This window comes from Palaemon carinicauda, chromosome 2, assembly GCF_036898095.1.
Source record: "Palaemon carinicauda isolate YSFRI2023 chromosome 2, ASM3689809v2, whole genome shotgun sequence".
Classification (NCBI taxonomy): domain Eukaryota; kingdom Metazoa; phylum Arthropoda; class Malacostraca; order Decapoda; family Palaemonidae; genus Palaemon; species Palaemon carinicauda.
In genome coordinates this window covers 91455721-91471089 of record NC_090726.1, presented here as the reverse complement: position 1 = coordinate 91471089, position 15369 = coordinate 91455721, and the positions used below count along the sequence as shown (strand labels likewise).

General features: G+C 33.3%; 1 protein-coding gene across 1 annotated transcript in view; it reads left to right on the top strand.

Annotated features, from left to right (window-relative positions):
• Nucleotides 1-15369, top strand: part of LOC137618429 (cell adhesion molecule Dscam2-like) — a 225784-nt gene that overhangs the window by 171883 nt on the left and 38532 nt on the right. The window contains exons 12-16 of the mRNA XM_068348598.1: nucleotides 3940-4050; nucleotides 4328-4489; nucleotides 6152-6436; nucleotides 8770-8889; nucleotides 9241-9414. Coding sequence (XP_068204699.1) covers nucleotides 3940-4050; nucleotides 4328-4489; nucleotides 6152-6436; nucleotides 8770-8889; nucleotides 9241-9414 — 852 coding nt within the window. The remainder of the gene's footprint in view (nucleotides 1-3939; nucleotides 4051-4327; nucleotides 4490-6151; nucleotides 6437-8769; nucleotides 8890-9240; nucleotides 9415-15369) is intronic.

Sequence of the window (15369 nt, the reverse complement as noted above, 5' to 3'; positions counted from 1 at the left end):
TCTCTCTCTCTCTCTCTCTCTCTCTCTCTCTCTCTCTCTCTCTCTCTCTCTCATACATAATATACTGTAATATCTATGATCTAGTGACACAAAGGCAGTTTATCATCTCTTATCTAGGTCGCTTGAATAATGACTTAACAAACGCAGAGTCTGCAATCATATTAATTGGGGCAGGCCAATTAATCTGCAACAAGCCCCATTTCAGATTAACTAATTGAGTAGCTAAAGCTGAACATGTTTAAATTGCCTTCAAACGTATGAAAATTCCCGTCAGTTTGTGTTTGCTTGAAGGCACTATCAAGCAGGCGAACGTTCACGTGTATACGCACATTTGTGCTCAAATACATACGCATGCAGTTGGGGAGAAAACAGAAGCTTTGATCATAAAAAGGATCGATGTGTAGATCTGCAGCGCGACTTTATTTAGTCAGGATGTTTCTGGTCTGTCGTTTTGCACTAAGGAGAAGAACAAAATTCTCTTGCCGGTGCAAGAAAATGAATAATAATGGCACAGCATAGAATACGGTGATTGTGGATTACCTAAATGTTATTTCAACTTTTTCGCCTTAAAATTGCTGCACCAAAATGTCTAAATTTTGTTTCCACTCTTAACTCTTGAGGAATTATGACAACAGCATTCGTGTTTCGTAGTGATCACCTCTTAGTGAAAAATGGAATATAAGAAAAGAACCTAACTGCATTTAGAAAATAAATTGGGTCTACTCCTGAAACTAGGAAAGAAGTAAATTCAACAATTTATCTTTAGTGTGTGATGAAAATATGATTCCATCAATCCTCTTGATAATAATCAACATTTTTATTTCTGAGCTTAAGTCCTCTGTTTTTACCTTTTACAGTCAAGTCAGGAATACCAGTTGGAATCAAGTTACTGTGGCTAATTTCGGTCACAATGTCGTTGTAATACTATCGTTGTACCAGTTTGATTTTTCCTGTTATTATTATTATTATTATTATTATTATTATTACCTGCTAAGTCACAACCCTAGTTTGAAAAGTAGGATGCTATAATCCCAAGGACTCCAACAGGGAAAATAGTCCAGTGAGGAGAGGAAACAAGGAAACAGATAGAATAGCGTGCCTGGCTTTACCCTCAAGCTCGAAAACTCTAACCTTAGACAATGGAAGACCTTGGAGTAGAAAACAATGGTTTGATTTTGCAGAGTCCTTCTCTTGGAACAACTGCTTACCATCGATAAGGAGAGTTTTCTACCCTTACCAAGAGGAAAGTAGCCATTGAACAATTAAAGTGCAGTAGTTAACCCCTTGAGTGAAGAGTAAAGGAGAATTTTTTAGTTGTTTTGGTGATGTCAGGTGCATGAGGAAAGATCATAAAAAGATTAGGAATGACTATTTGGTGTATGTGTAGGCAAAAGGAAAAATGAGCCGTAAGCAGAGAACGCTCCAATGTAGTAGTATCTGGCCACTCAAAAACCCAATAATTCTCTAACGATAGTATCTTAATAGTATCTTTATGCATAATAACTAAAAATATAGAATGGAAAGTATCTTCAAGTTATCAAACCTTTTAAACTCACTCGGTGCCTGATATAGCAGATTACTGAGATTAGTACACTCCCTTGAAGAGTTATGCCATTGGGGATACAACAGTCACAGAGCAATGTAAAAGAGTGAATGGTCTCCAGAGTGGAGTGAGGGAAATCTCGCTTCTACTTTAATTTTGTCAGGAAACGTTAACAGAAGAAAGTTTTGAGTGGATGGAAGTCAAAATTAGGTCAGTAAAACATGTCACTTATATGAATATAAAGAGAAATAAAAAGTATATTTTTACCAACCGGAAATGGTTTAGTGCAAGCTCATGATCGTTATGAAAGAGCAGAGTTGAGAAGTATTACCACATCAAAATTCTCGATGGTTTGCTTTACTCCTGTATATCTCGTGTGAACTCTTATCGATTTTGATTAGAAATAAGTAGTATCTATTCTTGAGTTGCTTATATTCCACTAGAGCTCTTGAAGGCACTAATTGAAGTGAAGAAAGATAGCATATTTTTATGTTCAGATCTAGTGAAGTGTCTGAAAGCCTAATGTTTTAATCGAGAGTGCATGTCTCACGATGACTAATTAATCCCTGAATATGGAATGATGAATATAAATATGAATTTTAGGGGAATTAAATTACTGTGATGAATGCACACACGCTCGTGTGTGTGTGTTATATATATATATATATATATATATATATATATATATATATATATATATATATATAGATAGATAGATAGATAGATAGATACAGTAGATAAAGATAGTTGGTTTCACTTTATACTTAACAAAGTTTACTTTGCAACAATGAAATCAGTTACAGGTTCAATTAGAACTTTATTCGAATTTCTCTCTCTCTCTCTCTCTCTCTCTCTCTCTCTCTCTCTCTCTCTCTCTCTCTCTCTCCTAAACCTTTTAAACTTTTGCTGAAGTACCGTTTTAAACTATGCGCTCTTTAGATGCCTGACCATTTGCAAACTCTACTCCACCGTCCGTACCATAGTGTGTAGACTATCTTTCTCCGCCTTCCTAAATTGTAAATTGTTGAGTGTGTCATGAAATTTTTATGATTGGCTATTATCATTCTAAGCCGATCAGTATAAGAGAAGACATGGCAATGCTAAGCAGGCAACGCATTCTACACCCATTACCACTGCCTACTCAAATATTCCTTTATTTACTTTTTGCGTGTTATTTGCTTTTCTACTACCTTCACCTATTTCTTTTTTTTACTTCAATACCATAAACAAACTTTTTATAATTTATACTGTAGCATCAGTATTGAATTTCTACTCTTTCATGGATTCTTATACCCTGTAAATCATATTTTCTTTATTCAATGTTCATTATATATAAATATGCATACTGTATATATAGACATTTTTCCATCTGTTACTTTTATATATTTTCCATTTATTTATTCTTGTTATGTTTTGGGTCAAATTCACTACTTTCATTTTTTTAAATTATCCATCAGCGAAAATAATTAGCTATTCAAAGTTGAAGGCGAGTGAAGTACACTGGAAGCATCAAATCATTATTATTGGTATCATTATTATCATTATCATTGTTGTTGTTAATTACTCTTATTTAATTAAATCATATTTCTACTCCTAATCTAATTGGCATTCTAATTTTTTTTCTTTATTTTTCATAGGACTTCAATAATTCGAGAATTTTGAAGTCAGAGATACGAAATAATGGTAGATTAAAAGTTTCAAAACTTCATGCTTCACAGAAGCAAAAACCAAAACTATTTCTATACTCTATTCAGGTCTTTTAAAAGAAAAAAAAAACCGTTGATTTCCTAATCATTTTCAACCACCTTGATAGGAATTTTATGGCATCTGCCCATTATTTGAATTCCCATCATTTTTTTTTATATATATATTTGCAAAAATATAGTTCAATTTTACTTATTCATGGACAATATCCGCTTAAAACTTAGTGATTAGTTATCAGAAATGCTTATGATATTCTATTTGGTTTTTATTGTCATTATTATTATTATTATTATCATTATTATTATTATTATTATTTAACTAGAAGAAAACGCCATGCCGTGTCTGATAATAGTAGGTTTTAAAAAACCGCAGTTATATATCGTTGTATGTTCTAAAATCACAGGAGCTTTTGCGTTTATCTTCAACTGAAGATAGACTGAAAAAGTACGAAAACTCCTGTGTGTTTTTTTTTTTTAGTACACAACTATATATAACTGCGTATTTTAATATCCCTTATTATTATTTTTATTATTATTATTATTATTATTATCATTATTATTATTATTATTATTATTCTCAAGTGGAAGAATTATTATGACTTCTCTGAGAGTAACTTATAAGAAATAAGAGCCAAATGCTTAATGTGATGCCATCGATAATTCCTGTTCTTCTTGAAACCTGTTTCCCTGCAGGTGTTCCTGTGGTTCGATCAATGGGTGAGGTAACAGCTGTCGCTGGTGAAAGGTTGGTCCTGACATGCCCAGTTGGTGGCTATCCCATTCACACCAGGACTTGGTATAAAGGTTAGTATAATTCCGAATTCGCGGGGCACATCATTATATTTTCAATACCGGAGAGATTAATCACTATCTTCAAATTTCACTTAATGGTTGCAGTATTCTTTTAAGCAATTTATATTCATGATCTAGCTTATGTCATGATATAGCTTATGTCATGACGTAATGCAAAAATTAATGTATCCTCTTTCATGATATCACCTCACAATATCTTTAAAACTCTGAGGTTTTAGTAAAAGATAAATTAAGTCTTAACCTCCTGACCTTTCTTTCCTGTCATTAGAGGGCAAACAGCTACCCACCAGTCGACGCGAGGTGGTTCATCAGAACGGTTCTTTAATCATTGAAAACGTACAAAGGGTGACAGATGCCGGTAGCTATTCTTGCACAGCGTCAACAAAACACGGTGAAAAAAGCACTCAGCCAGTTCAAGTCAAGGTGCTTGGTAAGTTTATAGGAATTGAATTATTCAAATTCTCCATCGGTATTTAATATAGCTGGGCTTTTCGTATGGTAAGTTTTAAGTTTCCTATGTATAAATAGCAGAAATAATATGCAGTATTAAAAAAAAAAAAATAATGATCAATAACTCAGCTTTTGTATGTGAAGTTGAATACATGCACCCAAGCAGATATGCATATGTATATACAGTATATGTACTGTATATACATATGTATATATGTATATATATGCATATATATTTATATATACATATGCATATATATATATATATATATATATATATATATATATATATATATATATATATATTAAATGTGTGTGTGATTTGTGAATGCGTATTTATCATGGAATATTGATCATCATAGCTAAATTATTTAAAGTAATATTTGTCTTGGTGTTGCATAACATACTGCTTGGATTAAAAAGTTTCATAAGAGGGATTTGATTATATGATATGAAAAGGTAATTTCGTTATGATCGCCATTTTTATTGTTGTTTAGATTTTTATTTGTTTCCATTTAATTCTATAGTTTATTTAATTATATTTTATCATCAACTGCCGCTCATTTTTATTACTTCACATTCAAAAGCAAGATATTCAATTGACAATGTCAGCGTAATGGATGGGTTGATAGATAGAAATAGTTTAACGAAATATTTTAGTGAAACTCTGTTGATGAAATATTCTTTACATATTCTATTTTCTAATCGCATATTTCTTTTATTTTTGTGATTGTTAATTTGTATCTTCATGTTTCCATTTAATGTTTTGAATGTGAAAAATATCCTATTATTGGCCACTCATGGTTTTGGCAAAAAAATTAATGAAAATCAATTCATTGTGTAGGTTATGTTTCCTCTCTGCTTGGTTTCATCAGAGGTTTTTCTTGTTGCTCAAACGTTTGTCGATTGACAATGGCGACATATGATTCTTTAGTGACATTAATCAATTATGCTCTCATTTTTATCTTTGTGGTATATTATTTTGTAGACAATTCTGTCAAGGAACATACTTCATAACCTTGATAGATTATCTCAAGTGCTTTTAACTGTCACGTATAGTATGATTTACCCCCATATCTCTCTCTCTCTCTCTCTCTCTCTCTCTCTCTCTCTCTCTCTCTCTCTCTCTCTCTCTCTCTCTCTCTGCAGTGTTCCAGGCAATCTCTTCCTGCATAGAATGTGTGTAGAAAATATTTTCTTACTTTTTAAGAAACTCTGTGAATAAAAGAGTTGGTTCAATTTTCTTATAAAATCATAATAACTGACAACTGAACAAGTTGCAAATAAATATAGCTATTGAATGCTTTTATGCTAAAAATGAGGGTTTATGCTTTATTTTCTTAGAAATTTGTTTTAGGATTGTCTCACTCTAGATATTCACTTATATTTCTGCATATCTTTGTATCATTATGTAATAAATCTCAATGGTTTTGCTTTCCCATAATAGATTTAAATTTAATCACTCCGGTATGCTTTGTAACCATGATATATTTTCTCTATTAAAGGAAGCCTATGTTATCTAGTTTTGTTTCTAAACTCAGTTTAATTATTTAAATCTACTTATAAAATAATTAAGAAGTTGGCTTTATTTCTACTGCCAATTTCGTTCATGATTTTCAACTCACTTTGCAATATACCCCAGTTCCTCCCCGCATTCTGCCAATGAACACCGACCATCATCTGTCTGAGGGAAATCGCTTAACACTAGCTTGCGTAGTGACAGAAGGTGACTTGCCCCTCATGATAACGTGGTACAAAGATGGTATCAAGCTAGATAATCAAAAGCATGTTACGCAGCAAAGCTGGGAGGGCTTCAATAGTTACATGGGCATTAATCATGTGATGCCCCACCATGCTGGCAACTACACCTGCAAGGCTACCAACAAAGCAGCCTCTGATCAGCAAACTTCAGCCCTCTATGTAAACGGTAATAACCTTTGTTCTTTAGTTTATGTCTTATTTGGTTAATAATGATTAATATTTATTCCAGAACCTCCGAGGATAGGTCCATTTTCTTTCCGGGATGGCGCTGCTGCTGGTATACGTGCACAGGTTGCCTGCAGCATTGAACGTGGTGACCTTCCAATTAGTATTGACTGGCTTAAAGATGGAGAACCCCTTCGTAGCACGGGTGATCTCCAAAACCCTTCTTCTATTCATGGTCATCTTGTAACTGGTTTAGTGACTGGCCTAGGTTTGGAGATACAGCAATTTGATGTTTACACTAGCTTGTTGAAGATACCTCACCTGACTGCTGCCCATGCTGGAAACTATACTTGCAGAGCGACCAACGCTGCCCGTTCTGTGACCTACACGGCTCTACTAACTGTTAGCGGTAATGTAACCTTCTCGGTCTGCTACCCTGAAACAGTAATAAAAAGCACCGTCACAGTACCAGCACCAGCAACGCCCGCACTTGCACCGATTTGCACCAAATTCAGAATACCCCGTTGAGCTCTTTGGCACCCATACCTCCATTGGAGGTGACGGACTATGTGATGCATGGTGCCGTATGCCTAGAGACCTCGCAGCACTGCACAGTAGTATTTTGCTTATAAACAGCACTTACACACACAAAAAAAAAAAGAGGAAAAATAGCCCGTTTACTAGCCCGCACCTCATGTATGCAAAATCCTCATAGCAGCTTACAAGTTTTCCCTCGTAAAATTTGTGTTAAACAGTTAACGTTTGTGTTTATGAACGAATAGAACTAAGACCTTCAAATTAACCATTGAAATTTTGTATGTGAACTTAAAACCTGTAGGCTGTTTAATAGATGCACTTTATTTCACTCCAATCACTAATGAAATCTTTATTTTGAAAATGTAAAAGTTGTTGCCTTTCTCTTCGCAGGAGACTTGCTGAAATGGATCGTGTAAATGAACGAGGTATATTTGGCTTTTCGAGCAGAGTAATAAGTACATCTTGAAATGCATTGTAGCTTTGGAGCTTGTAATCTTGTATATACGTACGAGGCTCTACTTGCTATCAGCATCTGTTGTAATAAGAATTATGACGTTGAATCATTGGCTCAGATATTAAAATGCATCACGATTTATGTCCTTTAGAAGGAATCAGTAGGACTCAACTGCTTAGTGCTGCCTCTGAGATACCTGTTAAACAATTTAATGGATTACAGTCACATTTAGAATTTTTCTCATATTATTTACACATTCTTGACGTCATAGTTCTTCACCGATCGTAAATGCTTGGTATAAAGTACATGGCTAGATATAATTCTATTACTTGAGTTCATGGACTTATATAAGCTGAAATTAAGTTTGGATAGTAATAGTTGTGAAATATACTTAAAACTCAAAATAGCCGAGATATTTATTACTTAGATTATTGATGGCATATGTTTTTGGAGTCAAACCACTAAACTATGACCTTAAACTAGATCTTATGGAGCGAAAATATTTTTGTATAGCATATTACATGTTTTCAAGTGCAACTAAATATTCATTGGGTTTTTTTCAGAATTCTTAATCGGAATTCTTAATCGACGCTTGCTCATTGAAATTTATAGATAAGTTATCTTGATTTCATTTGATATCAAAAAGCCATTAGTGGGCCATGCAACATCATTTGGTGTTTCCCACATGTAGTTTAGACCTTTGCACATATTAAGAAGATAAAGTAGATTATCAAGCCTACAAACAGATTTCAGTTTTTGAGATCAAATATTTTTTGAGTAGATTTGTTAATCTCTCATAACGATAAGACGTGGTCAGATTCTTTTTTGTATAAGCAAACGTTGCACAAGATAGTTGTGCCATTTTCAAATCACAGCATAATTGCCCATTGCTTTAAAGCCCCGATCAGCCCTCAATGTTATTTTGTAACTATATGCTAGGAATGGATATTCTTCATAGGTAGTGTTTTATATAGCATTTATTTACATTCTAAAATGCAGTAGTGTTATATATTCAAATCATATAATTAACTTCATGTCCATGCTTCGCTAAGGCACACAGATAACAGACTGACACATCTATATACTGTATGTGTATAATGTGTGTATGCGTGCGCGTATGTATAGTACTCGTATATATTCTTTATATGGAGGTGTACTTTAAAATAAAAGAAAAGGGTCTGGATTCATCTTTTAATTATACTTTCGTCAAGAACCGTCGATAGCACCCATGATTCTGGGTTAGTACTTTACAGTCATCTGTAATCTAACAACAATATACCCCCAATTACGAACAAATCGAGTCACTGCATATCATTCAATCATTATCCTTCCAATACCAACAGTGCCTCCTCGTTGGGTCGCCGAACCAGCAGATGTGAGTGTGATGCGGGACAGTGATGTTGTGATTCAATGTCAGACAGAAGGTTTTCCCCAACCAAAGGTTATCTGGAGAAAAGCTTTGGGTGAGTATGGTTAGGCTTCAAATTTTACAAATGACCTCTGCAGTCTATAGAATCTGTGAAAATTCCCTTGTAAGTGCCGGCAGGTGTGGTCCGGCAAGAGATATTCATATCAGTATAACCGATGACTTTAACAATATTTAATTTTTCGATGTTTTCAAATAAAAAATAAACTGCCAACAACTGTAGAAACCTGTCGATCCACATGATCATCTATATTAGATGCCTTATTTGAAATACAGAAGAAAAAAAAAGATTCTCTCATGTAAGAGAACTACTATACAAAATCTTGTTTATCACGGTGACTTTTGAATTGTGATGTCTGTAACTCAGCGTCTATGTTCTCCCTAAAAGGCGATTCACCTGGAAACTATCGAGACTTGTTGGGATCCAGCAGAGTTCAGCAACTTGTCAATGGATCACTAATGCTATCTCAAGTTACCAAAGATGACCAAGGGAGATATCTTTGTGAAGCAACGAATGGCATTGGGGCTGGCCTCAGCAAGGTCATTCAGTTCACAGTTAATGGTAAGCATTTAGTCTCTCTCTCTCTCTCTCTCTCTCTCTCTCTCTCTCTCTCTCTCTCTCTCTCTCTCTCTCTCTCTCTGGATCAATTTTTATTATGTCCAAATTTTTGTATGAGCAAATTTTGTGTTGTTCCCCATATAGCTTTAGAGACATAGTAAAGTGATATGTTACCAAATACATTATCTGTTTGTTGTTTTTTTTTTCTTCTTTTTTTTTTTTTTTTGTTATACCGGTCATTTGGTATACAATCTTAATCTTCAAACCAGTATTTTATTTTCTATGATTTTTCGTTCTTTTTGATGTCATGCCTAATTTTTAAAACCATGTTTCCTTGCAAATTAGATACTGAAATAGCTTTAGGTCTTATAATTTCAAAGTCCATCAACTCAAATCTCTTCCATGATCACCGGTTTTGCTTCCCCAAGACAAGATTACCGGAGGTCTTATCATGTAGCTATTGGTTCTCTCACTAACTGATGAACTCGAATGCTGACATTTTCGCTAATCTCTGGACGGTACCTGAATGACGTCAAAGGAACCCTCGTCCCAAAATTAAACCTTTCAGAACTTGCAACAAATCTCAGGAGCCAAAGGAAAGCGAAATAAACGGTTACAATAAGACCCAATAATCTAATAGATTAAGTATTTGAGGAAGTCATCCTCTCAACGGGATATTTGAGAATCTTTTGTAAATTCTGGATAATGATATGTCAAGGACATGTCTTTGCTAGTTTTTCTTAACCAGGCTTCTTATTCGTGCCTTGTCTGTCATTGCAGTCTCGTCTTTATTTTTATTTTTGCCGTCAGCCTACTACATAACTTTCATTTATGTCACTAAATCTGCTGCTGTCTCCAGTTCTAATCGGTTTACTTGCAGATATGTTCCTACGTCTATTCTTCTCTTTAATAGTGATGTTCTTTTACCCCTGTTTGCAACATCCATATAACTTTGTTCTTACCCTTGAGTCGCAGCTGTTCACGCCATCTTGAGTACTCACAATTCAACTGTCAAATCAGACCTTAAGAATATTTCTAGATATTTACTTATTTACACACACACATAGGCTGTAAACACACACACACACACACACACACACACATTTTAATCTGCCAGGTGCAAGACATGATATATTTCCATCATATATTTCTCTGCTCTTCTATCAAAAAGACAATCCTTTCTCTTCTTTTTCTTTTGTAAATGGAAATTCTACACCTCAATGCTGGGAAATATTTTAGGAGCCCAGATTGCTTTAGGCTGTCGTCCGGGTTGTTTCTACCTTTACTCCCATCGTTTACAAAATTGAATAAAAGATAATTCATCTAATAATAGATTCTATCCCTATTACTTCGTTGTATTCTTTTTCTTTTCTCTGAAAATTTGCCTCTGCGTTTCCTTTATATATATACAGTATATATATATATATATATATATATATATATATATATATATATATATATATATATACACATGTATATTTATATATGTATGTGTGTGTGTATTATTCTAGCTTCAGCTTTCATTCCGTTCATCTGAAGGAAAGTTTCCCATTTCCGAATGGCCACATGGCTCCTTCCAAGACAGCACATCGGGAATTTACTCTGTAAAAGTAGGCAATTCGTAGGTTAATGAATTCAATTACTATTTTCCATGCACAGCATAGTTACCTTAAGAGATAAAAAAAAAAGTGCCATAGCACACGTATAGAAAACTTTACTGGAACATCCTAGATTTACTCTATAATTTCTTTTGACATATGACTTCTTGAAGACTGGTCAGACTCTCCGTCCGTCCGTGGTGGCTGATTGGTTTTCTTAGCTGTGAAACATTTGTTAGCTACATGGCCCTCTCTTGTAACCTTTATGAATTGTTTCCTCTCTGAATTTCAGGGCATTCATGATATATTGATAATTCTAAGACGTTGAGCCCAGAGAATCCATAATATATAACAAATGCCATCCTCATCTTAACTTTGAAATATGCTAATGATTTTAGGCTCATCGAATAAAATGTAATTTCCTATCAATTTAATTATGTTTCTATTTTCATGATATTTGATTTGGTATATATAAAGTATATATATATATATATATATATATATGTATATATATATATATATATATATATATATATATATATATATATGTGTGTGTGTGTGTGTGTTTGTGTATGTATATATATTGTGTATATATGTATGTATCTATCTTTCTATATATTATTATATGATTATGGCTCCCGGGTCTGGGCACCAAAAATATATCATAAGAAGGCTCATGATCGGGAACCAAACATATAATATTATATCATATTTATATATATATATATATATATATATATATATATACTTTATATATATATATATATATATATATACTTCATATATATACATATATATATATATATATACTTTATATATATACATATATATATATATATATATATATATATATATATATATATGTATATATATATATATATATATATATATATATGTGTGTGTATATTACGACTGGCAAGCTATACAACGTCTTGAAATCCAAACACATCTGTTTGCTTCTACATTAGATTCCTTACACTAGAAAAAATATTAATAATCGAACGCTGAGACAATTAAATAACTCCCAGTTAGCAATATCTAAAACACTAAATATCCAAAGGTCTCTTAATTGCACTCAAAACAAAGCTGGGTAATTATTCTTGAGAATTATTCAAACAAATTTACTTCTGTTCATTAACAGGATACGAGCGATTATGCATTAAACACTGATGATTGAAATAATACACTCTTTACAAAAATAAATATATTCTGTATAAATTACAGCACTGATAGAATTTACGTAAAACAAATAAATCACTCAAAATATTAAGTCTGAACAAATCTTAGATTGAGACAAAAATTTTATGATCTGAAAATTATATAATAACATGACTTGAACTATTATATATGAATAAACCTTAGACTAAGAAAAAAGAAATAACACTAATGAAAATTATACAATCACTTATTTCACTTGAAATTAAATCTGAATACAATATCTAAGTTTGCCACTTGATGAAAATAGATAACCAGATCACAATACAAGAACCTACCACCTTCCTACATGGCCATTTACAAGAAATCTAAGGGAATTTTTATAAGTACGCACTATGATTACAAACATTTGTCACACCAAAACTTCCGTATTTCACTGAACACTTTTAAAACAATACACTGAACTGCGTGCGAGAGTGAGAGAGAGATGGAGATGGCTATGTCTTAAGGCTGGAATTCTCTATCTGCCTATGCAACCCAGGGGTCGCCTTTATTAGAGACGTAGCTACTTTCAGAATGTTCCAGGACCGAGGTCTGGTAGCGTGGGGGCTGGGCTAAGGGTGTCAGAGTTACCAAGTATTTCTCTCTCAAACATGTACCCACGCAACGCAAAACGGCTCTCTCAGTCAGCTAACTCCGCCCACCCTTTGTCCCGGAAATAAAAAAAAAGATAAGATCTATCTCTAGGGTTTTCTGGAAATTTCCAAAGCACATGGAATATTGCGTATTCTCTCATAAACTGACGCAATACCTCATAGAAATATAAGAAATATTACATAAGCCCTTGTTCCTGTCTTGTATTGTCACATAAAACTCTCAAAATTGTAACAAAAATATGTGAAATAAAAAGTTAATTCTCAAAAATAACGTCAATTTGCATATACAGACTTCAATAGAGAATACAATGAAATTAACGACGAAAGTCTTACGTAATTTACATAATAAACTTACGTCTATAGGAGAGGAACTTATCTCGAAAGCTAGCTATTCATCTCTTCCATGCACAAATGAAATGTATAAATAAATCATGAAAAAACTATTGTATTTACTCTACACTAGACCAGCTTCGTAAAATAATATATATATATATATATATATATATATATATACACATATATATATATGTATATACATATGTGTGTGTGTGTGTAGGTAAGTAAGTAGGCAAATGGACCATTTGTTCTAATGGTATGAATCATAATTTTTACAAATATATTCTTTTATTCATCCGACTTATTTGATATAAAAGTTATCATCTTTAAGTTTTTGCTATTTTACAATCGTTTTCAAACGAAATGAAGTTATCATTTCCACTACTGGGCTTTATTATTAAATGTTCCTCGTATTTATTCTCTTCATTCATGTTTGACTACTTAATTGTTTCCTTCTCTCACTTTACTATAGTTTCTTGGTCTCAGTTCCATCATTTTCTTAGCAGAAAATTACAGCTTGCCTCCTTATTCACGGGGTTTAGGTAACAGATACAAGAGCAAGAAGTAAGAATCCACAAATGCCTGCTGCTCTAGGGTGAGTTAACTCCTAACCTACCAACTCGCTGCCCATTGCCTATGCGCGGTCGACCAACACACTAAGTAACCTACTGTGCTGCCTAATATTGTTTTTACTTGGTTTTATAACAGTCTAAGTATTTTTTTTTAATAAATTAAAATATTTCAATAAATATACACAACATGTACACACATGTACTACATGCACGGTAAGACAACAGTACACATAATATGAGTCATCGCCACGCTTATATGTACATGTAATACATATAATAACAACAAAACACTATTGTTCCTATCTAACAGTATTCACTGATATAGCAGTGTATATTACTTTAATAAATGTACAATACTATCACTACAGTACAGTTTTAACGAGAGCAAAACTTATAAGTGATCGTTGTTTTCGGCAGGTTGACTAACACAATTCAAACTTACATTACACATAGCCTATTTCTGCATTACTATTGTAAAGTAAGGTATTTAGTACATAGTACTGTATATTAGTTAATATAATAATAATACTAATACACAATGAATACACTAACACAAGAAAAATTAAAAGGAAAAGATCAGTCCAACACCCCTAACAGTTTACGTAGGAAGCCTGAAGCATGATGTAATTCTTGAACCGTCGTCTGTTTTGCGCATGGGGTAGCGCGGTGTGTAAATCACATTTTACCCTAAACTCACTATAAACAGACTAGATATGTACAGATATTATACATCACTTTTTTTACATCACAACATGATTGTACATAAAGAACTGAAGCAGGAGATGCACATTGAGGAGAGTCGATGGTAGACTCAGGCCAAGTCAGCAAAAGATAGGGTAGTGTGCTGTGAGGAAAAGGAAATGTCATGAACCATGGCAGCTGCAAATGAGTACAATCAGTTTGAAATCGTCGGGCCGTGATAGTACATATTGCAAACCAAAGAATAAGGATTTTTTTAACTAATAGGTTATTCAGTTCTATATACTAAGAATAACCAAATCCGTGAAGATAGAACCCCCAAATATCGAGGGATGACTGTATATTTTATTAGCCCACCATACTACTATATTTATCTCATTTTCAGATAGTGCACTTTGCATATTCTGTCTTCTATTGTCTTAATAGATGGTTTACTCCAACATCGCAATATTAGGTAGTTCCATTTTGTTTCATTGTTTTACAAGGCAGTTTAGTCTCTTTTCTTTCATTATGGAGCAAAGAATTGTTCAACCTTATTGCCTCACTTAACAATATACTACTTTTTTGCATTCCTAAAAATTTCAGCCTCTCCTACATTGCCTTTAAAGACAATTGAGTCTAATATTTCAGTCTTTTGCTGGAATGAATGAATGATTTAAAGTTCTTTGGCATTCTGACATCGAAGGTCATTGACGCCGATATCTTTTATTATAGATAAAAAATATTTCGTGTACTTCATTGCTATACCACACAATTTCTTTATTTGTTCCTCTGAATTCCGTTGCTATAATAATCATGCTGTCCTATGTTGTATTATCGGTCAGTTTAATCTCTTCTGCCTTTCTTTCTTTTGTCTTATGAAATAGTCTTTGCTTCCTTTTCTTCTTAGACAGTTTGTGCTCGGTTACCGTGCTAAATCATTCAATCTTGCCTTAATTGTCT